The 21954-nt window shown below is 37.0% G+C and overlaps 1 protein-coding gene and 1 long non-coding RNA gene across 2 annotated transcripts; one reads left to right on the top strand and one right to left on the bottom strand.

The window, feature by feature from the left end:
• Positions 1-385: 385 nt before the first annotated feature.
• Positions 386-4526, bottom strand: LOC122147971. Its single transcript, XR_006161947.1, has 4 exons — positions 4062-4526; positions 3661-3827; positions 2659-3373; positions 386-2122 (listed from the first exon to the last, which is right to left on the bottom strand). It is a non-coding gene; the product is annotated as an uncharacterized LOC122147971 (long non-coding RNA).
• Positions 4527-4723: 197 nt separating this feature from the next.
• On the top strand, positions 4724-21565 carry LOC109109365 (src kinase-associated phosphoprotein 2). Its single transcript, XM_042772297.1, has 13 exons — positions 4724-4964; positions 5683-5788; positions 5879-5904; positions 7790-7888; positions 10269-10349; positions 10427-10510; positions 10620-10744; positions 10832-10895; positions 10980-11090; positions 11475-11564; positions 14011-14126; positions 20991-21093; positions 21282-21565. The coding sequence occupies exons 1-12, from the start codon at positions 4925-4927 to the stop codon at positions 21081-21083; spliced, it is 1035 nt and encodes a 344-aa protein (XP_042628231.1). The 5' UTR covers positions 4724-4924; the 3' UTR covers positions 21084-21093; positions 21282-21565.
• Positions 21566-21954: the final 389 nt, after the last annotated feature.

Raw genomic sequence — 21954 nt, 5'->3', positions numbered from 1 at the left:
TATCCGCCGCTGAGAATGAGAGGGGAATTCAAGTCAAATCACATTTTAACATTATTTAATTTATATAATTAATAATAATTATTCGTTTATTTGCATTTTAAAAATTTAATTTAGATTTGATGAATGTAACTTTCCCGAATCGAATCAGTGCATCTAATACAAGAGTTATCAAATAATAAAGTGTCATTTTATCAACAGGCAACGCTGCAAGGAATGATCTGACAATATAAACTAAAACTTAATTCTGCTCGTTTATTATTATTATTCATATTTATGATTTTTAATTCCAAATAGTCTACTATCTGAATAAATAGATAATAAACATCTCATTTGGTTGCCTCGGGCCTGCTCTCCCAAGATCTGAACTGGCCTGTGGCCTCCTGGACTAATTCGATTGGTCGTTGTAACAACCTTAAAACAACTCAATTTTAATTTTTAACTTTAAGTCAGGATCTTGGCAAAAGCTTTTCACCTTGTGCACAATAAAAATGCTGTCAACACCGGCTTTATACATGTAGCTAAGTTTAACAGACATATTTATATTTAAGTATATTTTAAATGATATATTTTAAGTACTTTGCCACTGATATATTGTCACTACAAATAATTACAAAATAAAATAAATAGTTTCACCATCATTAGTTCTTAACCTTGGCTGGTTTATCGTGTTTTATAATTATGGTGACTCGAGCCATTTCTGTTAATGCTATGAAGTGCAAGCTGTTTTAGGAAATTCAATTGTGAGGATACTAATACAAAACTACATTTATTAAAGACGACTCAAGTGGTACCTCGAGAGGAGTTTTCAGTGAAATCTAGCTTTGGAGAGACCTAGCTAGGATAATTTCCAAACATCTGACGCCACGTTGCAATCCTTGCGTATGTGTTGAAATGGAAATGAGGCCTAGCGGCCAGGAGCTCACACCGCACTGAGGCATTTGTTAGAGACGCAGAATGTCCGAGTCCCTCTGTTAAGTCAGGCTAACTGTATGATTGATACTATAACCCACTAATGCCGTTATATTATAACTTTATTCGAGGTCTGAGGGCTTTTCGGTTATTTTTAAATGCTCTTATTTTCCATTTCGTTTATTAAATGATGTTTGCATAATATGTTATTTAGACTTTTCAATCACACACAAAAAGAGTGTACAGAAAAGCCCCTTTATGGCATTTTACAAAACAAAGCTCAATATTGTTTTGGCTCTAAAGGCATTGTGCCAAATGGAGCCTGAACAAATAGCATTGACTGACGTCCTCTGACGAAACCAAACACGTGATCGGCATTCTTTATCCAGGTTAAAGACTGAGTTGAGATTTGACACAGAGAAGTGATCCACATCTAACTAGCTATACCAAAAGAGAGTTTGCATGATAGGCAGCTGGCAGGGAAAGGCTCAGAATTTTTTCGTTATCAAAATTTTGAAAAGCACTGAAAAAAAAGAATGTAAAAATGTAACTGTAACCATCTCATAGAAGCAACATTTTGCATTCTACACATATACATTTTTGGAGGTCAGTTGCCACTTTTGTGGCAGCACCCACCCCTGGATAAACAAAATTTGCCTTTCCATAGTGATTGTGCATCACAATAACTCATATGTGTCACTACTAGGACCTGGTAGCATTGGAGATACATTTGTTAAAATATGGTATTCCACAGACACTTTAAGTATAATTATCTGCTTACTTCTTAAAGACTGCCATACAGTTTGACAGTCATGATCCTATCCAAACTGAACAATCAACTGTGCCTTAATGCAAACTGATGTGAAACCATTTGGTATGCATAATATGTACACGTAATTTGGGGCAATGTTATTTTCTCAAGTGTTTTGCAACCTAAGTTTATGGTTTTGGTTAGGGAGCCTGACATACTTTTGGCCATCCTAGCATCTACAAGGATCGATGAACAATCTGTGTGAAGCAAAATTCCTGTCCCGACAGCTACATAATGCTTAAAGAGGGAAGGCCTATACAGTGCTAGTCCAATGACTCAGGCTGTGATGTCTATGCAGGCATTTAAAGTCAGTGTAGTCAGACTTCAGCTGGTTTCCATGGAAACCTTGTATTTAATCTTGGTGGTCCCTTTTGTCATGCAGGTGGGCTTCATGCAGATATTCTGAGGATAGAGCGAAATTAGAGCAGAAACACTAAATATAAATAGCACGATGCATGAAAACTGCAAGTATAATGCTTATACCAACTAAAGGGATTGTTCACTCAAAAATGACAATCTATCATAATTTACCCACCCTCATGTACAAACCGTATGACTGACTTTCTTTTTTAAAACACAAAAGAAGAGATTTTGAAAAATGTCCAGTGTTGTTTTGGGCTCCACTGGTTTTCACTGAATGGACAAAAACCTTTCTGTGTGTGTGTGTGTGTGTTCTGCTGAAGAAAAATGTAGTTAAGGTTTGGAATGACACAAGAGTTTGTAAATGATGACAGAATTTTCAGTTTTGATTGAAATATCCCTTTAAAGGTTTAAACCTTTTAAAGATCTGAATCAAATGGATCGAGTAAAAGGCCAACCACAGCAACACCACAGAATACAAATGAACAAATTAGCTCTATGAAGCATGATATTATCTCATAGATCATGTTTATGGAATTCCTGAAGTATGCAATTATTTTTCTTCTAGTTGCACTTACGTGGTCTGCTTCTCAAACACCTCTTTTCATCAAACATAAAGTGTTTTTCCTCCTGGGGCTGCAACCGAGGCCTCAGTATGTAATGATGAATCAAATGACTAGCACAGGTTCACTCAGAAACACTGCAAAAGCAGAATAAATATACGGACATTAATAATCAAAGAACCAAAGCCCTACCAAAGAGACACACAGGTACGACAGTTACAAATGTACAATTCAGGTGTAACTTATGATTGACGCATTAATTCTTTTGTTGGCATGAAACATTACACGTGAACTCTAGGTTCAATCCCAGACTTTTCTCTCTCTCCAGAAACAGGTGGTGAAAGTGGTGTCAAAAGTTTAAATGTTTAAATGTAAGCTAATTCTAAGTCTTTTAAAAACAACACCTGAGCAGACTAATCCCTCCGAAGCCAAGGGGCAAAAACACCATCTCATCCATCACAAAGCTGAACTTCACAGATACCCCTGCACCCGAAGGCAGTGTGAATTACAGTGGCAAGAGCGTGCCCTCAGATGTTCCTCCTTCATGTTCGGAGGCTGTTCAGGTGGTCTGATTCAGATATGACTTACCTGTCACATATCACAGTATTTGCTGGTGACCTCACCCATCTCAGGTATGTTTTCAAGTCTAGTATATCTTCACACGGCTGCCATAAACCATAAATTTCAGTATTGTTTGGGCCCAACAAAGCAATTCTTCTCCACCAGTTCTCTGAAACAAACCCAAAGCAACGGAAAATGTTACAGGCTCAAGTCACAAGGCTTACTAGAAAAAAATAATGTGGCAGTCTATGGTTTCCATATGCACAAGCATGACAGTGCTGGCTACCGCAGAGCCATGTTGACCAAAAATGATTTAAACTCTGTTGTACCCTAGAGAAAACAACAAAGTATAACACTAAAATTCTAGGATGAAGAGAAGTACAATATGTCTAATTTAATAAAGATGATGATCACTGGTTATGATGATATACTGCAAAACTGCATTAAAACACTCACACACATTCCTCCCTTTGTGGGATGGGGCCAGAAGCTGAGACTTGTGAACTGAGGTGAGTCCAGATCAAACAGACTTGGCTGAGGAGCATGAGATATGGAGCTGCTCCCCTTCCTTCAGAAGGTCAAAGGGCACTTCACCTCTCTTTCCCCCTCCACACCAGATGGATCTGTGGCCAGGTCAAATGAGGTTCAAGCAGTGCTCAAGCCGAGCGAACAAGCAGGCAGGATGTCAGTGTTGAATATCAGCCAATACTTTCATAAAGTAAAATTAGTCTTTTATTATTTCATTTAAGTCATCCCCATGAATAGCTGTATTTGCTTATGTGCATAAAAACATCACAACAAGTCTTGTTAGCAAAATATGGATCTAATTATAATGTGCAAAATAACTCGCCGTATACCTTTTAAAAAAAAAATATTGGACCCAAAACCAAATTCCACTCCTTGTCATTCTCTTGGAGAGGTACTTTGAGATGGTGACACAGTGCAGGTCTCCTGGCAGGGATCTGTTCTCTGCAGTAATCTCCGTGAAACAGTAGAGGAGCACAGACAGAGCACACACAGCCAGATGGAGATGGATAGCTGTGTGTTTTCCTATGAAAGCTGTGCATCACCCCCATTCTTCACCTGTCTCCCTCCTCAAGATAAGTGGGCCCCACTCCAAACAGCAGGCCCATCTAAAAGGGCCAAAAGGTTCTTAGATCGTCTCACTAAAATCCTCTAATGCACCAACAGTGAATAAAGAGGGCAAATAATAAATAAATAAAAAACCCCAGATCATTCAGCAGTTACTTGCCAAAATCTGGAAATGAGGACCACTGCTTTGACTAAACAAGTAGTGAAGCTTCTTGTTTTAGATTCAGATTAGATCAGATCATATATGGGCATGCTGTATCTTTCCCATCTGTTTTTTCCGCTCGCGTGCAAATAAAAACACCAAAGGTATAAATAATATCATCGTCACAGAATGCAGTGTATGAGAATTCGACGAATAGTGCAATAAAATGATTTATGTAAAGTGTATCATTCCTGTCAAATCGTGCACGTGAGAGTGGATGAGGAAACGTGTGATTTCCCCAGTGCACTGTTTAGGGTGAGCTGCACTCTAGTCAAATGTTTCTACTGGAGCAGGCGTTATGAATAACACTGTCTAATTTGAATAGTGGTTTCTGCAGGGTAGACTATTGCCTCTTCCGTATTTCACAGTCCACTTGTAACTTCCGTGTTTCGAAGGCTATCTTTCTGGGTCAAGCAGTTTATCACAATGAGGTCCATCCCGGAAGATTTAACGACACTCATTTCAGGTAACGTTACTATCGCAATATTTGGATTAAACAACAGTTGATAAAGCGACATTTTATGACTCGATCGTAAACAGAATATAATAGATCTCCAGGTGTAAACTCTACATACATTTCTGTTCATACTTGGCTGAAAAGAGGAAGTTTAGTCTACCGACAGACGCTGAGAATATTTCCCTGTAGTTAGAGCATAAAGGGGTCTTTGTTTACTTTTTATGAAGAGGAGGCTGGGCGCGAAAAGATTTGTTTTGTGGTTTAACGTGTTGTTTTAATTATAAAGTCAGCAACAGGCATTAAAGTAGAGAGTTTATGTTAGATTCAACTGCAGATGAAATTTAAATTTTTCTTGTGCAGTTATTTAAAGTTTGAGTAACGTACCTGTTGGAGAAGATGCTACACGGTGAACACGGTAGATAGTTTCTATCTAGTTTAAGCTTATTAGATGGTTCAAGGGTGTTATTAGCTGGCTGACCAGCTAACCGTGTTCCAAAAAAAGCAGGTTGAGAGTAACGTTAGATGTTTCTGGCCAAAGACCAGTTTAAGATGTGTTTTCCATCAGAGATGTAGCCTATATTTGCCATTAAACAGATCAAATTGTCATCAGTTTGGAGCAGCCTATGCTCCTCAAACATTAACTGCACCTGTTTGCATAAACCTAGGCTACCAATTGAGTTCAGGAATTCAAGAAAGGCTACCCTTATAAAACAGTGTCTGTTTTCAGATCTGGAAACCTTTTTAACGGATGTCCTTAAAGGGGAGAATTTGAGCAAAAAAGCAAAAGAGAGAAAGGATGCCTTCATCAAGCGCATTAAAGATGTAAAAACGAGGTACATCAGAATGTGTTCATAACTGTTACCTGATATGTTTGTGACTCTGCAGATATAGTATTAAACAAATCCAAATTATTTGTGTTCCAGCTACTCTCAAGAATTCAAGGACAAAAGTAAGTTTTGGTGTGCTTGTATGTTTGTTACATGTGTGTCTGGGGGAGGGGATAAAATTCAAGCATGGTGAAATAAACTAGTACTTCCCCACCATGCTGTAGTCTACTGTGTGCTTGACTCTGTCCTGTTAAGCTTTCAATCTGAACATTAGAACTTTAACTCTTCATGATATGTGAACATCTTTGCAGGACTAGTGTGTGTGTGTGTGTACCTACTTACCCATATTTTGGGGACAAATGTTTACCCCAAAGTGAGCAAAACCTGACAAATAAACATTTTTTTTTTTAAATTGTAAAAAAGCAGAAATTTTTTTTTTTTTTTTTTTTTTTTTGTGAGGGGTAGGGGTGGGTTTAGATTAAAAAGTGTATAACTGTATATACAAACTATAGAAGTCTATGTAATGTCCCCCACATACACTGTTTCTCTTCTAATGGGAACACATAAACAGAGTGCTTTAAAAATAACATTTCAGTCACCACATAACTGTTCACAGATCAGTTTTGTGCTTCCTATAACTTTAAGGTTGAGATGTGGGTAGAGGGCAGAGTTTGGTATAGCGCTTGACAGCAGCACCATTACCACATCACAGTGTGAACAGGAAGTTCTTTGCTCAAATTGAACATTATGGCACAAACATATGCACAATTTTTGCTGTTCCATCAGCTCTTTAATGTTAATTATATTGTCAGGAAATGTGATTCAAACAGGCAATAGTGAAGTGACGTGTGGCCAAGTATAGTGTCTCATACTCAGAATTTGTGCTCTGCATTTAACCCATCCAAGTTCATGCACACACACACAGTGGTATTGAGGGTGGAGGAGAGCACTGGATATTCACTCCACCCACCTACACCTGTGACTCAAACCCACAAACTTCAGGTTACAAGTCTGACTCTCTATCCATTAGGCCACAACTGCCCCAAGTGTTATAAGCGTGATTTTTTTTTTCCCATATTAAAAGAAGAGTTCACTGAAAAATTGAAATTTGCTGAAAATGTACTCACAAGTTTTTTTTTAACACATTTGGAGAAGTTTAGACTTACATCACTTGCTCACCAATGGATCCTGTGCAGTGAATGGGTGCCGTCAGAATGAGAGTCTAAACAGCTGATAAAAACATAACAATAATCCACAACTAATAGACACCACTCCATCATTTAATGTCTTGTCATTGCTCCTGTAGCTCAAGTGGTAGCACATTGCGTTAACAAGTGCAAGGTTGGGGGTTCAATTCCCCGGGTACACATGATAGGTAAAAACTGATAGCCTGAATACACTGTAAGTCGCTTTGGATAAAAGCGTCTGCTAAATGCATAAATTAAAAATTAAATTGTCAAGTGAAAGATGCATGTTTTTATGAAACAAATCCATCAAGGCATTTTTTACTTCAAACCATTGCTTCGGTTTAATTAATAAATGGACTGAAGTTTTGTGGATTATTGTGATGTTTTATCAGCTTTTTAAACTCTCATTCTGACGGCACCCATTCACTGCAAATGATCCATTGGTAAGCAAGTTATGTAATGCTATGTTCCTCCAAGTCTGTTCCGATAAAGAAACAAACACATCTACATCTTGAATGGCCTTAGGGTGAGCATTTTTCAGCAAACTTTTGTTTTTGGGTGAACTATTCGATTATCCCAAATCTCTGCATAGTAAGTGCCACTCAAAGCTGCCAGCGACTGGGAGATCAATGGTTAAAGTATACTTTATACTTCCTGTCAAGCACCATGTCCAAAATTCCTGTGCTGTCAGATATCATATCTGCAAGAAACATACATACATGAATTAGAGAATCTTAATGTGTATTTCTGGTGTAGGATTAAAAATGTGGCCTCCTAACTTTCACTTTTTGAGAATGCTGATGAAGACTCTGTTGTGTAGGAGATGACGAGTTTCCCGAGCCTGATGAAGCGGATACCAACGATGGTGGATCACTGCACTCAGAGCAGACTGACAGGGATGAGGAAAGTGCTTACGATGGTGAGTGATTTATTTAAAAGTGGTACAAGAGAAGAGAAGCATGGAGCATCTGCAATTGTTTTAGAAGAACTTATGAGACAGGAATATCATGTGACATAGTTCTGTACCCTTGAATTCTCTCCCGGAAGACAAAAGAATGCTAAGTTTGTAATACTGAATAATATGAAAGAAACACAGCAGTGTATTCTGTACACAGATTGCATGAACAGAATTAAAAAAATATCTCTCTCTGGTTATGAATGAATCACTTATCATCTTTTCCGCAGCTTCAGCTGTTATAACACAGTATCATTGTGGCAGTCCTAGAATTTTTTAGTAGTGGTAGAAGAACACAAAAGCCGAATGAGTTGCTTGAAAGGCTGATGTAACCCGGCAACAGGCTCAGGAACGGGTTGAAGGCACAGACGTCAAGGGTTTAGCTCTCTTTTGTCTCTGAGCAAATGGTTTATGGTCTGCAGCCCAGACAATGCTGCCCACAGCCAATGTCAATTCAGGCTTCTGTTTTATTGGCTTCTGCTAAATGAATGCTGCTGGTAGGATTTTCATTTTCATTTTTCATTTCAGACTCATTTCGAATCATGCCTCATAACTGATTATTGCAGTCGGAAACTCACAAAATCATAAGGGTAGGATGCAGGCTAAGAGTGGTTTGTGTGTATGTATATGGTAGAAAGAGGTTTACTGCTGTAGTGCAGTCATGTGTTTTATAGGTCCTCTTGCCCTGTGCTTGCCAGAGAGAACAGCTGTTCAGCTCAAACATGGGACCGAAGCTTCTCAGTGCACACTGCAGAGCTTAGGTGAATCAAAACGGCATTTGGAGATTGGCCAAAAAGTTATTTGAGCCTATTTATTTTGGACGAATGAACTAAAGTAAGGAAGTTATGAGCTTGTGCAACAATAATGCGGCTATTTGGGTAAAAGCAGGGAGTTTGTCATTTTATGTGAGATTTATTTTCATAAAAAAAGAAAGTGAAAACAGTTAGGCACATCTCAGGGTGTATTTGTTGAGAGTCAGAGCTTCAACTCTGTCAGAGCTGTGAGTTGTTACTCTACTCATATATTCAGCACATGAAAAGGAAGTTCATTTTATAGCCGAAGGGGAAACATGTTGTCACTATTTATTTGCGGCCTTTAGCAACCACATTCACTTTTGAAGTTAGCATTGTAATGTGGATAAAGATCATTCAAAGTTAGTCATGGCTCATAGTTATGGGTTTGTGTTACATTATTATTCAAATGCTTGGGATCACTATTCTTTAAAAAAAAAAAAAAATTCTTTATTGAGCACAGACACATTCAATATATCAGAAATGACAGTAAAGACATTTGTGATGTTACAAAATATTTCTTTCAAATAACACTCAATCAATTTTCACACTTCATTAAGAAACATTTTCAACTAATATTAAGAACGGTTTCTTGATTATCAAATCAGCGTATTAAAATGATCTCTTAAGGTCTATGAAGAAGACTTTGCTGCTGAAATTGAGCTTTCTTGTCGTCAAGAAAAAACAAAAGCAATTTTTTATTTATTTTTAAAATAGAAAAACAAGCATTGTAAATTGTAATGTTTCTTAATATTGATTTTTTTTGACCGTTTACTTTTTACTTTTTGATCAAGTAAATGCAGTTGTGGTGAATATAAGAATCTTCTTTTAATAATCTTTGAACAGTAGTGTATATAATGTTTTTATTTTGTTTTATTATTATATTTTTTTTAATTTCCAATACGAAAGATGCAAAAATCAAATTGATGCTCTGTGCCAATTGGTTTTTATTTTCCTAAAAGTCATCTTTTTTAATTGTTTTGCCAGTGTTTGCTCTAAAAGACAGCATGATTTATGTTTTCTTTTCTAGTGTTTCTACATTTTTATAGCAGATTTAAGAGAAATCTGCTCCAACACTGAGGGTGTTCAGTTTGCTTTTCACAGTCAGCGTGTGTCATGCTCCCTTGACAGCACTTTATACGTATTTGCAAACATTCCACAATTGCATGTGTCATTCATAACACTGTTCTGCTCGCTCACACTCATCAAGCAGTGCAATGGTAGTGTGTGCACAAGAGAAGGGAGGGCAGTGTAAACGAGAGGGGAGGTTTGCTTTGAAAACAGACCATGCATCCGTTTCACATACTGCTGTACCTGACAGAGCGGTGCGGGAAACTTTATCCAGGTTTGAATCTCTGCTAACTTTAGTCTTGCATGACATTGACTCTTGATTTTTAAACCTAAAGGCATGGAAGTAGCTTTCTGGCTGCCTTTAACAAATGTATTTAATTTGTTGTGAAGGCAGGTGCTCCTCTTTATGGATTCTTGTCCAGCACAGCTCATCATAAATAAGCTGAACTAAAATATGATAACTTTCTGTTTGTTGAAATCAGGAGTTCAACAGTCTCCTCCGGTGGCAGCTCAGGAACTTCAGTCCATTTTGAAGAGCGGCTACCTGGAGAAGCGCAGAAAGGGTAGGTTACTGCGTTCAGAAACAGGTTGTTCATGATAAAAAAATTTAAATAAATAACCTCTCTTCAACTTCTTATAGATCACAGCTTCTTCGGCAATGAATGGCAGAAGAGATGGTGTGCTTTAAGCAACAACATCTTTTACTACTACGGCAGTGAGAAAGGTGAGACAGCTACTGTTTTTGTTTTTTTGTCAGCAATAAACGTAGTCCTGATGTCAGGTTCTCTTTTCTGGAACTGGATCATTCAATAATCTACACTAATCTTCACTAGATAAACAGCAGAAGGGAGAGTTTAATATTGTCGGATACACTGTCAAAATGAACAACACCCTGCGGAAAGATGCAAAGCGAGATTGCTGCTTTGAGATCTCCGCTCCAGACAAGCGTGTTTATCAGGTCGGTCACCTCTCATACCATTTAAAAACATGCAGTGTTTATTCATATCCTCAGATCATTATCTCTTACAATACCTTTTTGCTACAGTTCTGTGCTGCGTCTGAGAAAGATGCAAAAGAGTGGGTGGAGCACATTGATTTTCTGATTAAAGGTAGGACTGTACATCAGAAAAACACTGTCACTGTCTAAACTTGACTTGACATGCATCGTGTTTTGTTTGTGTTTTCACTATCAGACATGGGTGGAGTCATTCCTGAAGATGAAGAAGAGTATGATGACTGCTTAACAGTGACACAATCATCCATGCCTGAACCTATCGATGATGACATTTATGAAGAACTCCCTGGTTTGCACCTCAACATATTATATTATATTATATTATATTATATTATATTATATTATATTATTAATATATTATATTATTATATTAGATATTATATATTATATTATATTATATTATATTATATTATATTATATTATATTATATTATATTACATTACATTACATTATCCATCCATTCTCCAAACTGTTTGTCCTATGTACGGTTGTGGGGATGCCGAAGTATTTTTTTATTGTTTTATTTTATTGTTATTTATTTAGTTTCACTGTTGATAATCAGTTTAAATAGTCACGTAAAATCCCCTGAGGGTGATTCCTGTATGTGGTGGAAAATGGCTATAGAAATTTTAAATTTGGTGTATGACTGGTTCATCTATTTTCTCCCTCTCAGAGGAAGATACACCCCAGCCTGCTAAACCAACAGTGCCCCTGGCCAACAAACCTGTGACCCTGGCCAACAAACCATCCACCCCTGTGACAGGTAATTACCACTAGGTCACCAGGCCTGTCCATCCCCTACCTGCTCTGCTGTCCCATAACACCACACAGACTCCCAGATCTGCCTGGGTGGCTATCATTTGTCTCTCCAACCTTTTTTAATCTAAAAAGGACAAAAATAGAGGGAGGGTGAAACAGAAGGAGGAGGTCTTGAAATGACAAAAAAATAAAAATAGAAGAGAAGAGAAGTGGAAGAGAAGCAATGGATAGTGCAGGTGCATATGGATTTGGTGAAGTAACACTGATGACAGGAGTGGGAAGTTAGTCTGGACCACAGGAAGGGCCTTCAGGAAAAGACCTGGAATTTTTTACTGAATTTTTGCACAGTTTATTGTTTGTTTCTTAAAGTAATGATAATTAGTTTATTATATTTGTGTTCATTGGTACGATAAACACTAAACAATACTCTTGTCATCATCTCAGTTATTATTTTAAAGCGGTTTAGTGGTTTTTCTGTGCCTGTGTGGGGAAGCATGTATCCTGCCGAGTGCTGGGCACTGGGCAGGGGTTGGTAGGTTCTGGCAGGAAGCTGACTCCATTGGTACACTGTGGCCCACCATGGCCCTCTGCTCCAGGCTCACAGCACAGGAAGTCCTGCTGACAGAAGCAATGGCTGAGGGAGGATCTCGTGACAGATGCTCAGAGGAGGAGGCCAGAGAGAGCTATAATGGAGGGAAAACTACAGGCTTAACACATACTAGATAGCAAGATTATCTTATGAATTTTCCTTATTAGTCTTTGTTGTCATCTTTTGATCTTTGGCTTTTTTGTATAATGTTTTAAATGATGTTTTTGCAGCTCTGAATAAAACCTTAAAGCAGCAGTGGGTAAGGTTATATTTAGAAAATAATTAGAATAAGCTGCCAAATCAGCATAGCTGGGAATCTGCCAGCAGTAATGTCTGTTGCGAGATATTTACCTTCAGGGGTCATTTTAAATTTTTTTCTTGATACGAAAGTTTTACTAAACACCCACTCATGGTGCTGCCCTTGGGTTGAAAACATAGATTAGTAAATCTATTGTTAATATGAATAAATAATGCTCCACACCAAGAGCCAAGAGCAAGGGCAGGTTCAATGTAAACCCAAGAGCAAATATAGCTGAAATAACAGATTTACAAACTGACATGTTTCATCCAGAATGCTTATGTTTTGAGATAGAAAGTAAATGTTCTTTTGAAAGGGACTGAAACTTTGCACAAGACTAAAAAATCAAAAGTTTTAACAAAAATATGGCTTGTAATACAAGTTACAAGTTAACTTGCAACATGGTGTGGAGTCTTTCATTAGAGGGTTCTTTAGTTTGCCAAGGCAGTTTATACTCTCTGCTGCCCACTAGTGGATCTTTCCGAGCCAGAAAAACACACTGGGTTCTTCAACCAAGAGCCCCTTCCCCTTTGGTGGATAAAGAAATTTTGCAAGGCCATAAAATAATTAGCGGATAGTACCATGTTTATGTACTTACATTATCTATTATGATGTTTACATCGCAAAGTAAAATAATTAATAAAATAATTTACATGCATTATATTTTAATTTTTATTTTATTTTAAAAAATGTGATATGGTTGAGAAAACATTTAGCTGTAAAATTTTGGTTAAAATGAACTTAAAATGTTATTTGTGTTTATCACATATTTTGTCTTTTTGCAAAACATGTTTTTTAAGATCAAACAACAATCGGTGGACCCTCTGTTAATGTCCCTTGGCATACACCAAATCACCATTGCATGAAGAGAATTATTCACTGCCCTTCAAAGATTGGGGTCAATAAGATATTTTTAAGGAAATTAATACTTATTTTTCAATTCCTATTTCAAGTAAATGGTGTTCTTTTGAAATTTCCATTCATCAAAGAATCCTAGGGAGAGAAAAAAAATAACTGTTTCCACAAAATTATTAAGCAGCACAACTGTTCAACATTAAAAAGAAGAAATGTTTCTTGAGCAGCAAATCATTACATCAGAATGTGACACAGTGACACTGGAGACTGGAATAATGACTGCTGAAAATTCAGCTTTGCATCAGCTTTGCATCACAGGAATGAATAACGTTTTTAAAATATATTCAAATAAAAAACTATTATTTTAGATTGTAATAATATTTCACAATATTACAATTTTTACTGTATTTTTGATCATATAAATGCAGCCTTGGTGTGCAAAAGAGACTTTATTCAAAAATATTTACAATTTTCACTGCCTGGAAACCTTTGAACAGTAGTGTACATACATAGACAGTGAGATTTCTCAGACATATAAGATGTTCAGAGACCAAACCAACCTAATTTTTATCCCCATTTTTACACCCCTTCATGAACATTTTGTGATGCATATTGAGTTCAGGACGATGTCCCATTCTTTCTTTAATAATGAAATTCTTTTGCTAAATGAACTTCTATTTAAATTATGTTCCTGTCTTTCCCCTGCAGCAGTGAATAAAAGCACAGACTACGCAAACTACTTCCAGGGCTTGTGGGATTGTGCTGGAGATCATCCGGATGAGCTGTCCTTTAAACGAGGAGACACCATCTACATCCTCAGCAAGGTAAGACAGGAGCCACGGCCTGGAAACTTCCAGACTTGCCGCAGTTGTCACAACCTACGTGATCGAGGACAGAAATACTACAGCATGAGGTAAATGTTTATAACCCTGCCCTCTCAGACGGCAAAAGGAACACATGAATTTGCAAAAACATTCTGTTAAATAAATACACCGGGACGTCTGGATAACACATTTGAGTCAGATGCAGAAGGTTAGTTCTGGGCCTGTTTGCACGAACTGCGTTCCTGAGAGTGGAAGTGAAGTACACCCTCTCCCTGTGTACAGTGATGGGATTAGTGTTGTCACTACGGAAACCATTTTACTGCTCTTGGCCCTGAGCTGAGCAGTCTGGCAGCCAGTGGCATTCTGTCACCTCTCTCCACGTCTGCCCACTGCGTTGTGCGTCTCCGAGCTCATTTGTGTGTGGGTATTTCGAATTGGAAGACGGCTCAATGCCATGTTCAGTAAGGGCAACCGTACACAGACCTTGAGCTTATACACATCTCAGCCAGTCACTAATGGTAGTCTGTGTTCTCAGGAAGCGCTGAATCCCCCTCTCTATTCGTACCAGGTGTGGTGGAGAAGTGATTTTGGTTAAAAACTTCCCTTACCTGTCAGCTCTGATGCATAGGCCGGCTGTGTAGATCTGGGAACTGCCCGTGGGGTTTGTACCTGGCTAACAGAATTAGCTCGATACCTCTCAGGGCTACTTAAAACAGGTCAGGCTGTTCCGTTCCCAGAAACAAACTCGGTATCTTGCAGTTTGTCTGTTTAGCCCTGAATGCCCTTCAGAGAATGAACTGGAAAGCTTAATAGTGTTTGTGAAGAGAGGTATTGACATCATGCTGGTATTTTCATATTATCTCTGTTCTACAATATAAGTGAATAACTGTAAAGAACTTTTTGACTCAAAGAAGTACTATATAAGTGTCCACGATCTAGTTTAAAGCTAGTTTTAATGTTGATTTCAAATGGGATTCAAAAACTTAAATACCACTTTCAGGAAAAGTTTGAATGTGTAATGTGACCTAAACATTTAGTTTGTTTCTTTAACCTTTATTTAACTAGGCAGCTTAATAAATGTAATTTGTACAGTGACAGACTGGCAGGAGACAAATTAATCAATATATAGAAAACACAGAGATAAATAATTTTTCAGGGTAAAATGTGATTATATAAATATCCTGAATTATAATTTCATATATATCATTAAATTTTCGAGGAGTTGCACCACATGACATTTTACAACCTGAACTAATTTTTGCCTTATCATAAAAAAAGTTGAACAATGTGATTACTGACCTTGACACACACAAGTTATGAAGATCGGCAGGGTTCCTCTCTGAGATATCACTTACTGTTTTGTTTTCTGCTTGTTTATTGTCTTCGGTTTTGTAGACAAACGTTAATAAACAGTGAAGTCATTTAAATTTTGTGTTAAAATATTCTAAGAAAGTTTAATTAAGGATTAAGCCAAAGTACTTAAATGGATTGTTCAACCAAAAATGTTAATATTGTCTTTTACTCACCTGTAGTTCCTAACCTGTATGACTTTCTTTCTTATACAGAACACAGAAGAAGATATTTTAAACAATGTTTGTAACCAAATTGTTTTGGTGACCATTGACTTTCATTGTATGGACAAAAAGCACTGAGACATTTCTCAAAATGTAATCATTGATGTTCCACAAAAGAAAGAAAGTTGTGCAGGTTTGGAACAGAATGTTCTGGAGGTTTAGCAATGCCTATGTGTGATGTCATCTAATGTGATCCATTAAGTAATGGTGAAATTTAGGTATCCAGAAGTTATTACACAGGAAAGAAGCTGACACATAGACCTGCTGAATACAGCTTTCCATAATTCTACCCAATTTATTTATATTCATTTTACTAGAGACAGAAATGTGCAGTAGCTAGATAATGTATCTTCAGGAGAAATAGAGATGACATCCCAATTTCACCAGTGGCTAAAAATCCATAATTTGTAATGGATATATAAAGCATGCCAATGGGGAAGTTATCTCATTCTGGTTAAAAGTCAGCAGGCTGTCAGAAAATGACAGAATATGGTCTGAATGGGATCCAGGAGTGACTGCGTTTTTCAGAGCAAGTCTGCCATCTAGTGGCTAGAATGAGTGCAGTGGCATTTATATATATATACACACACACATATATATATATATACACACACATATATATATATATACACACACACACATATATATATATATATATATATATATATATATATATATATATATATATATATATATATATATATATATATATATATATATATACAAAGCATTATATATATATATACATATATATATGTATAAAGAAAATTAGCCTTTTGAAAGACATAATTGTGTTGTTTGAATTTTTATTTTATTAAAGACACCATTAAGGCTTCTGGTTTTCTATAGATACATATGTATGAAAAAAGCATTGTCTCTGTACAAATAATAACATTAAAAAACACCATTAAATCACAGGGCACTTTTTTAAAAACAAAAAACCCACACCATTAAATCACTTTTTTATGAAATACACATGCCATGTATTGCACTGCATAAAAGAGAGAAGCCTAAACCCAGGGTTTTACCAAAGGATGCTGGGAAAGAACTGCTCGACACAGTCCAATAATGCTGTGTCGTATTTGTGCCATTTTATGGGTACTCTGCCGGCTTATATTGCAGGCACTCTTTTGTAGCGTAGCCCCTTCCCCCTTCCTTCAGCCAGGCTTGTGGATGACCGTAAAGCCGGTGTGGGTTTAGTGTCCAGCTGTGGCTCACAGGCCATTCAGAGCAGTCTGGGGAACAAGCCAGTGGGGCTATTAGTGGCCTACCTCCTTCCCCTTGGCCATGCAGCAGCTGCAAGTCTAACACCCCACCCCACCTCCATTTACCCCCCTGTCCAGACCCTCAGCGGCTATGAAAGGGTATTGACCATCAGACCAGGGGGAGGTGTCAGGGCCCTAAATCACACACACCACATTCTCTTCTTTTCAAAGCAGGCAGTGTGTGCTGTAAATGATGCTTGGTCAAAATAGTGCGTCACATGGTCCGTCTGGGGTCCAGAAGCATTGTAAACCTCTAAGACCCACATCATTTTGTTGTTGTATATGGCATGATATGCAAATATTAATCATGCAGGATTTTAATTATTCAACTTACATCAAGTAAATTATAGATAAAGATATTTTAAAGGTTATTTTAGTCTGCTAAATGCTAATTTAGGAAATCCATGTGACCTTACATGTCGGCTTCCTTAGATGGGCGCTTAATAGTCGTGTGTGGGCATGTAGAAGGAGTGTTAGGTCTGCATTGCTTTCCTGTTGCAGACTTATTTGTCACCCTCACCTTCTAATCTGACCCTCCTGCACACGCACATATTCGCACACACACACGGCACCAGGCGCTGCCCTGTCAATGAGGTGTGTCTGTATCAAAGGACGGCTACAGGAAGCTTCTGCTTCACCCTTTCACATGTGCACTTCCTGTCTTGTTTCACACAGCCTGGACAGCTGCCCTATATTTCACGGCCTGAGGTGTGTGAATCCTGCACTTTAACACATTTCACTTTCATCTCTGTTTTGAAGGCAACAGAATCATTTGTTTCTGAAATTACATTGTTGTTCAAATGTTTGGAGATTTTATAAATTAATACTTTTAACATTTTACTCTCATATTACTTATGTAATTTGGCTGTTATATACTGCAGGGGTTTTCAATAAATATGATGAATGTCATTTCTGCAAAGGACCCCCTTTCCTAAAATGTAAAGGATGCTATATATATTTTAAGACTAATTTATACTAGGTAAAAAAAATAGTATGATATTATTTAAATATCATTTATTATAAAAAAGTGATGTTATATAAAACATTAAATATTATAAAACTATTTTATTTTTTTTAAATTAATAAATAAGTAATTAATTATTAAGCATTATAAGGAAAATATTAATTAATTGCAAATAATTATTAATCATTAAAACTGATTTGTATAGCATAATGGTTCTCAAACAGGGGACCTCAAACACTAAATTAAAGTGTAAACTGAAATTGAATTGACTAAATTGTTTTTCCTCAAGAGCATAGTTTTTTTTTACATTTCTGTAATCACATGGTTTACTTAATACATCAATGCTCCCAGTTTCTGTTAAAAGAAAAGTCTGAAAACAAGCAGCTTATGAAAACACCTGGGGTTAGTTTAATAAACATTACTGCTTACTTTTCTGACTCAAATTGGGCCAATCTAACTTTTTGTAACTTTAAAAAGTTATTACCAGCCTTGAAAAACAAATTAGATGAATAACTTTTTAAGACTAGTCTAAGCAACCGGACCCTGATCTACATTCTTAAAATTATTAGAATGTATAAATGGAATATATTCTAAATTATATTCTAAATCTAAGCTTCACAGATAGCGGAAGATTTATTGAAGTCTATGTTCTTTTAGCAAAGTTTTTCTTTTTACTCTCGTGAGGAGGACAGTGCACACTGAGGACAGTTGGAGGTGGAGAGATGCTTTCCATTACAGTGCGTGTGTCTGCAGTAGCTGTCAGCAGCTGCATAACCAGACCTGTGCTTTATAGACAGATACATACACGCAGGCAGTAAGAGGTTTGCTGGCCGGAGCTGAGCACTATACATTACACAGCAGGAATCAGTTAGGCTACCGGGGTCAAGTAGGGGCTCACAAACTTCATATTTAACTTCAGATGGGGTATGATTCAAACCTCATTGCTCTTTCCGAACCATGCAGAACCTCTGACAGTGAGGTGAAAGATGAAGGTAGATGAGCAGCGAGTGTCTAGTCAATTTTAGGGACATCAAAGACTTGAATGTCAGAGAGAAAACAGGCTATAAATGTCAGTCAGAGTACACTGGATTGAGATGTTACGGGGGTTTTACTGTAGCTGACCGTTCTTTTCAAGTACAACAAACGAGTGTTTATGTGGGAACTTTCAAAAACATGCAGAGCTGAGGTTGCAGATTGGCATCCTGGGCCCTCTGATGAGTGAGGGCCCCACTAAGGTCCTTTATACTGCCCTGCAAAGGCAAAGCACAGTAACTACACCAAAGCTAAAACTCTAATTGAGTTGGTATTTTTACATTTATTTTTTCCTTTTTTTAAGTTTTCTTGAAATCGGAACAAATTGAGCCAAACCTGTCTGTCACATAGACAGATCATAGAGACCCCATACTGTGTTCGGCCTTTGCAAAGTAGTAGAAGACTTTTGATTTGAAAGTTTTGATGCCAAGGACTCCCAGATAAGATGAATGCCTTTTATGGGACCCCCTTCCTAAAATATAAGGCAACTATATTTTCAAGCATATAAACCAGTTTAAATTAAGTGTGTTTTAAAGACGACCAAAAAAAAAAAAAAAAAATTCTGAGATTGCACTACCTTTCAAATGTTTGGAGTCAGTATGATTTTATGACTGAATACTTTTATTCGAAAAGGATAAATTGAACTGATCAAAAGTGACAGTAAATATTTATAATGTTACAAAAAATATGTTTTGAATGAATGCTGTTCTTTTGTATTTTGTATTCATCAAAGAATCAATTTCTAAACATTTTCCATTTTTCTCATTTCAACACTGATAATTTTTTTTTTAACTGAGCACCAAATTAGCTTATTAGAATGATTTCATAAGGATTATGTCCATTTTCATTTGCAATAATATTTCATAATATGACTGTTTTGACTGTATTTATGATAAAATAAATGCAGCCTGCATTGGAGAACATAAGAGACTTTTTTCAAAAACACACACAAAAAAAAATTACCAACCCCATACTTTTGAATGGTAGTGTGTATAATTGCATTATATTTATTATATTAAATCAGTTAAATTGGTTATGTCTTTTAAAATAATTACTTTTTATACAGTTGTTTCTGAAGTGTTTCTGAAATTAACATAGTAACACTTTTTATATTTAATATATTTGATATATTATTATTATAAATATGATTCCATATTTGTTTATTTTATTTCCTTATTTATCATTGTTATTTAGCAAAACTGTATTCAGATTAACTGCGAAAATCTAGCGCTGTCAATAGAATAAAGATTATCTCTTATTTTCCGACCATGTTTAGAAAGCAGGATAAAATATTAAACATTAATGTTTTATGCACACATTTACTCTGACAGCCCTAAAATACATTTTGTACTCTTTCTGGTGAACCCTGTAGCACCCACTTGCAGTTCAGTGGGGGTCCCCAGACCCCAGTTTGTCCGGCTCTTCCAAAGTTCTGCTGGGAAATGGAAAGTTTAGAAGGCATCTGGGAGAATCAGAGGAGTATCGTGGATGTGGAGAAAACGCAGGGTTTAGTGGCTTTGAAGTGAATGGCAGTGTGCAATCTGTTTGTAATTATGGAATAAAGTAAGAGAGACGGATGGACGGATCTTATCTTCTTATCTTTATGTTTATCTTTTCCATGAGCTGGAGAAGAGCTGATCTGTCTCTGTACGGAAAGAAAAGGACTCTGTCCTCTGGCTCAGATCTGTTGTGCTTCATACAAAATATATCTCCCGTTCACATTCTCTTGTGTAATCTTTATAGGTCCTATGGGCCTTGTGTCCTTGAATTGGCCTTGGAAAGACAGACAGGAGGATGGGAGGGAGACAGAATGGGGGGTAGGGATGTACGGATAGAGACAGTATGAGAAGAAAATGAGGAAAAACCTGAGGATGAACGGGTAAATGAACTATATATTGACAGATTTCATTCCCCGGAGCGTTGACCTGTGAGATTTGACCTCGCTGATTGTGTCACTGTGCTGATTGGTCTCAACAGTGAGTGAGTCTAATGAATGTCGGTTATCGTTTGTTTTTGTTTTTTTTCACAGGAGTACGACGTGTTTGGCTGGTGGGTGGGGGAGATGAAAGGGGCCATCGGAATCGTGCCTAAGGAGTATCTCCTGGAACTGTACGTGCTGTAAGGGGTCTGAGGTGAGAAACTGATCCTGGAGTGGCAGCCTATATGCCTTGTTTTTCTCTGTTGAAACCTAACCTGTTCAATTTGTTACTTAAGTTTCTTTTTTAATATTTGTGAAATGTACTAGCAATTTCTGAGTGAAAATTATTTCCAAGTAAATCCTGCACCATTTTTTTAATGGCACTTTTTTGTTCATTTCTAGGAACCTCTGATGGTCTGCTGTTGTAGCTTCATGTTCCTCAAGCCGCTGTCTCTTACTGTGTTTCTATTAGTCTGTGTGATATGTAAAACAAGTTCAAAAAGCACAAGTAATTGTAAAATATGTGCAATGAAGGATGTTATGCTTAATTTTTGCAAATTATTTAATTATCACGTGCTGTAGTATTTAATAGGATGATTGAGTGAATGTAACCCTATGTTTTGTCTTTCAAAGGCATTAAGCTGTAGGTAAAAACAGTATGAAATAAAGCGTCTGCAGTCTTTTTAGCAGTTTGTATCGTAGCCACCAGGTGGCAGCAGCGTATAACGTTCTTGTAATGAGATTGCGTCAAATAATTTCAGAGCAGATGTAGAATGTCTTAATTTGAGACTGTTTGCTTCCTCCATAGGAAGGTTTCTACACGTGCAGTAAGTGCTGTTTGTATGTACACTCACAATGTAGCAGTATGCCACAAACTGATGGGAAACAAAATCTCTGACCTTTTTATGCAGAACATAACAAACCAATCAAATAGCAGTTATTCAGATATGGAATTAATTATCTGCTGCAGGAGAACTGTTTGGCATATCAGATAGTATCTTCATGGACCGCTGCATTGACATCCACAAATATCTGGGCACTGAAGTGAGAAACTTAATTAAAACACATGTCAGGC

This window comes from Cyprinus carpio, chromosome A16 (assembly GCF_018340385.1).
Source record: "Cyprinus carpio isolate SPL01 chromosome A16, ASM1834038v1, whole genome shotgun sequence".
Classification (NCBI taxonomy): Eukaryota; Metazoa; Chordata; class Actinopteri; order Cypriniformes; family Cyprinidae; genus Cyprinus; species Cyprinus carpio.
Note: the sequence above shows the minus strand (reverse complement) of the source record. Positions and strands in the feature narration are given on the sequence as shown.

Coding starts and splice junctions, on each gene's coding strand:
- LOC109109365 (XM_042772297.1), top strand. CDS start 4,925: ATGAGGTCCATCCCGGAAGATTTAACGACACTCATTTCAG. Junction 5,789..5,878: donor ATTAAAGATGTAAAAACGAG/GTACATCAGAAT, acceptor TTTGTGTTCCAG/CTACTCTCAAGAATTCAAGG. Junction 5,905..7,789: donor TCAAGAATTCAAGGACAAAA/GTAAGTTTTGGT, acceptor TCTGTTGTGTAG/GAGATGACGAGTTTCCCGAG.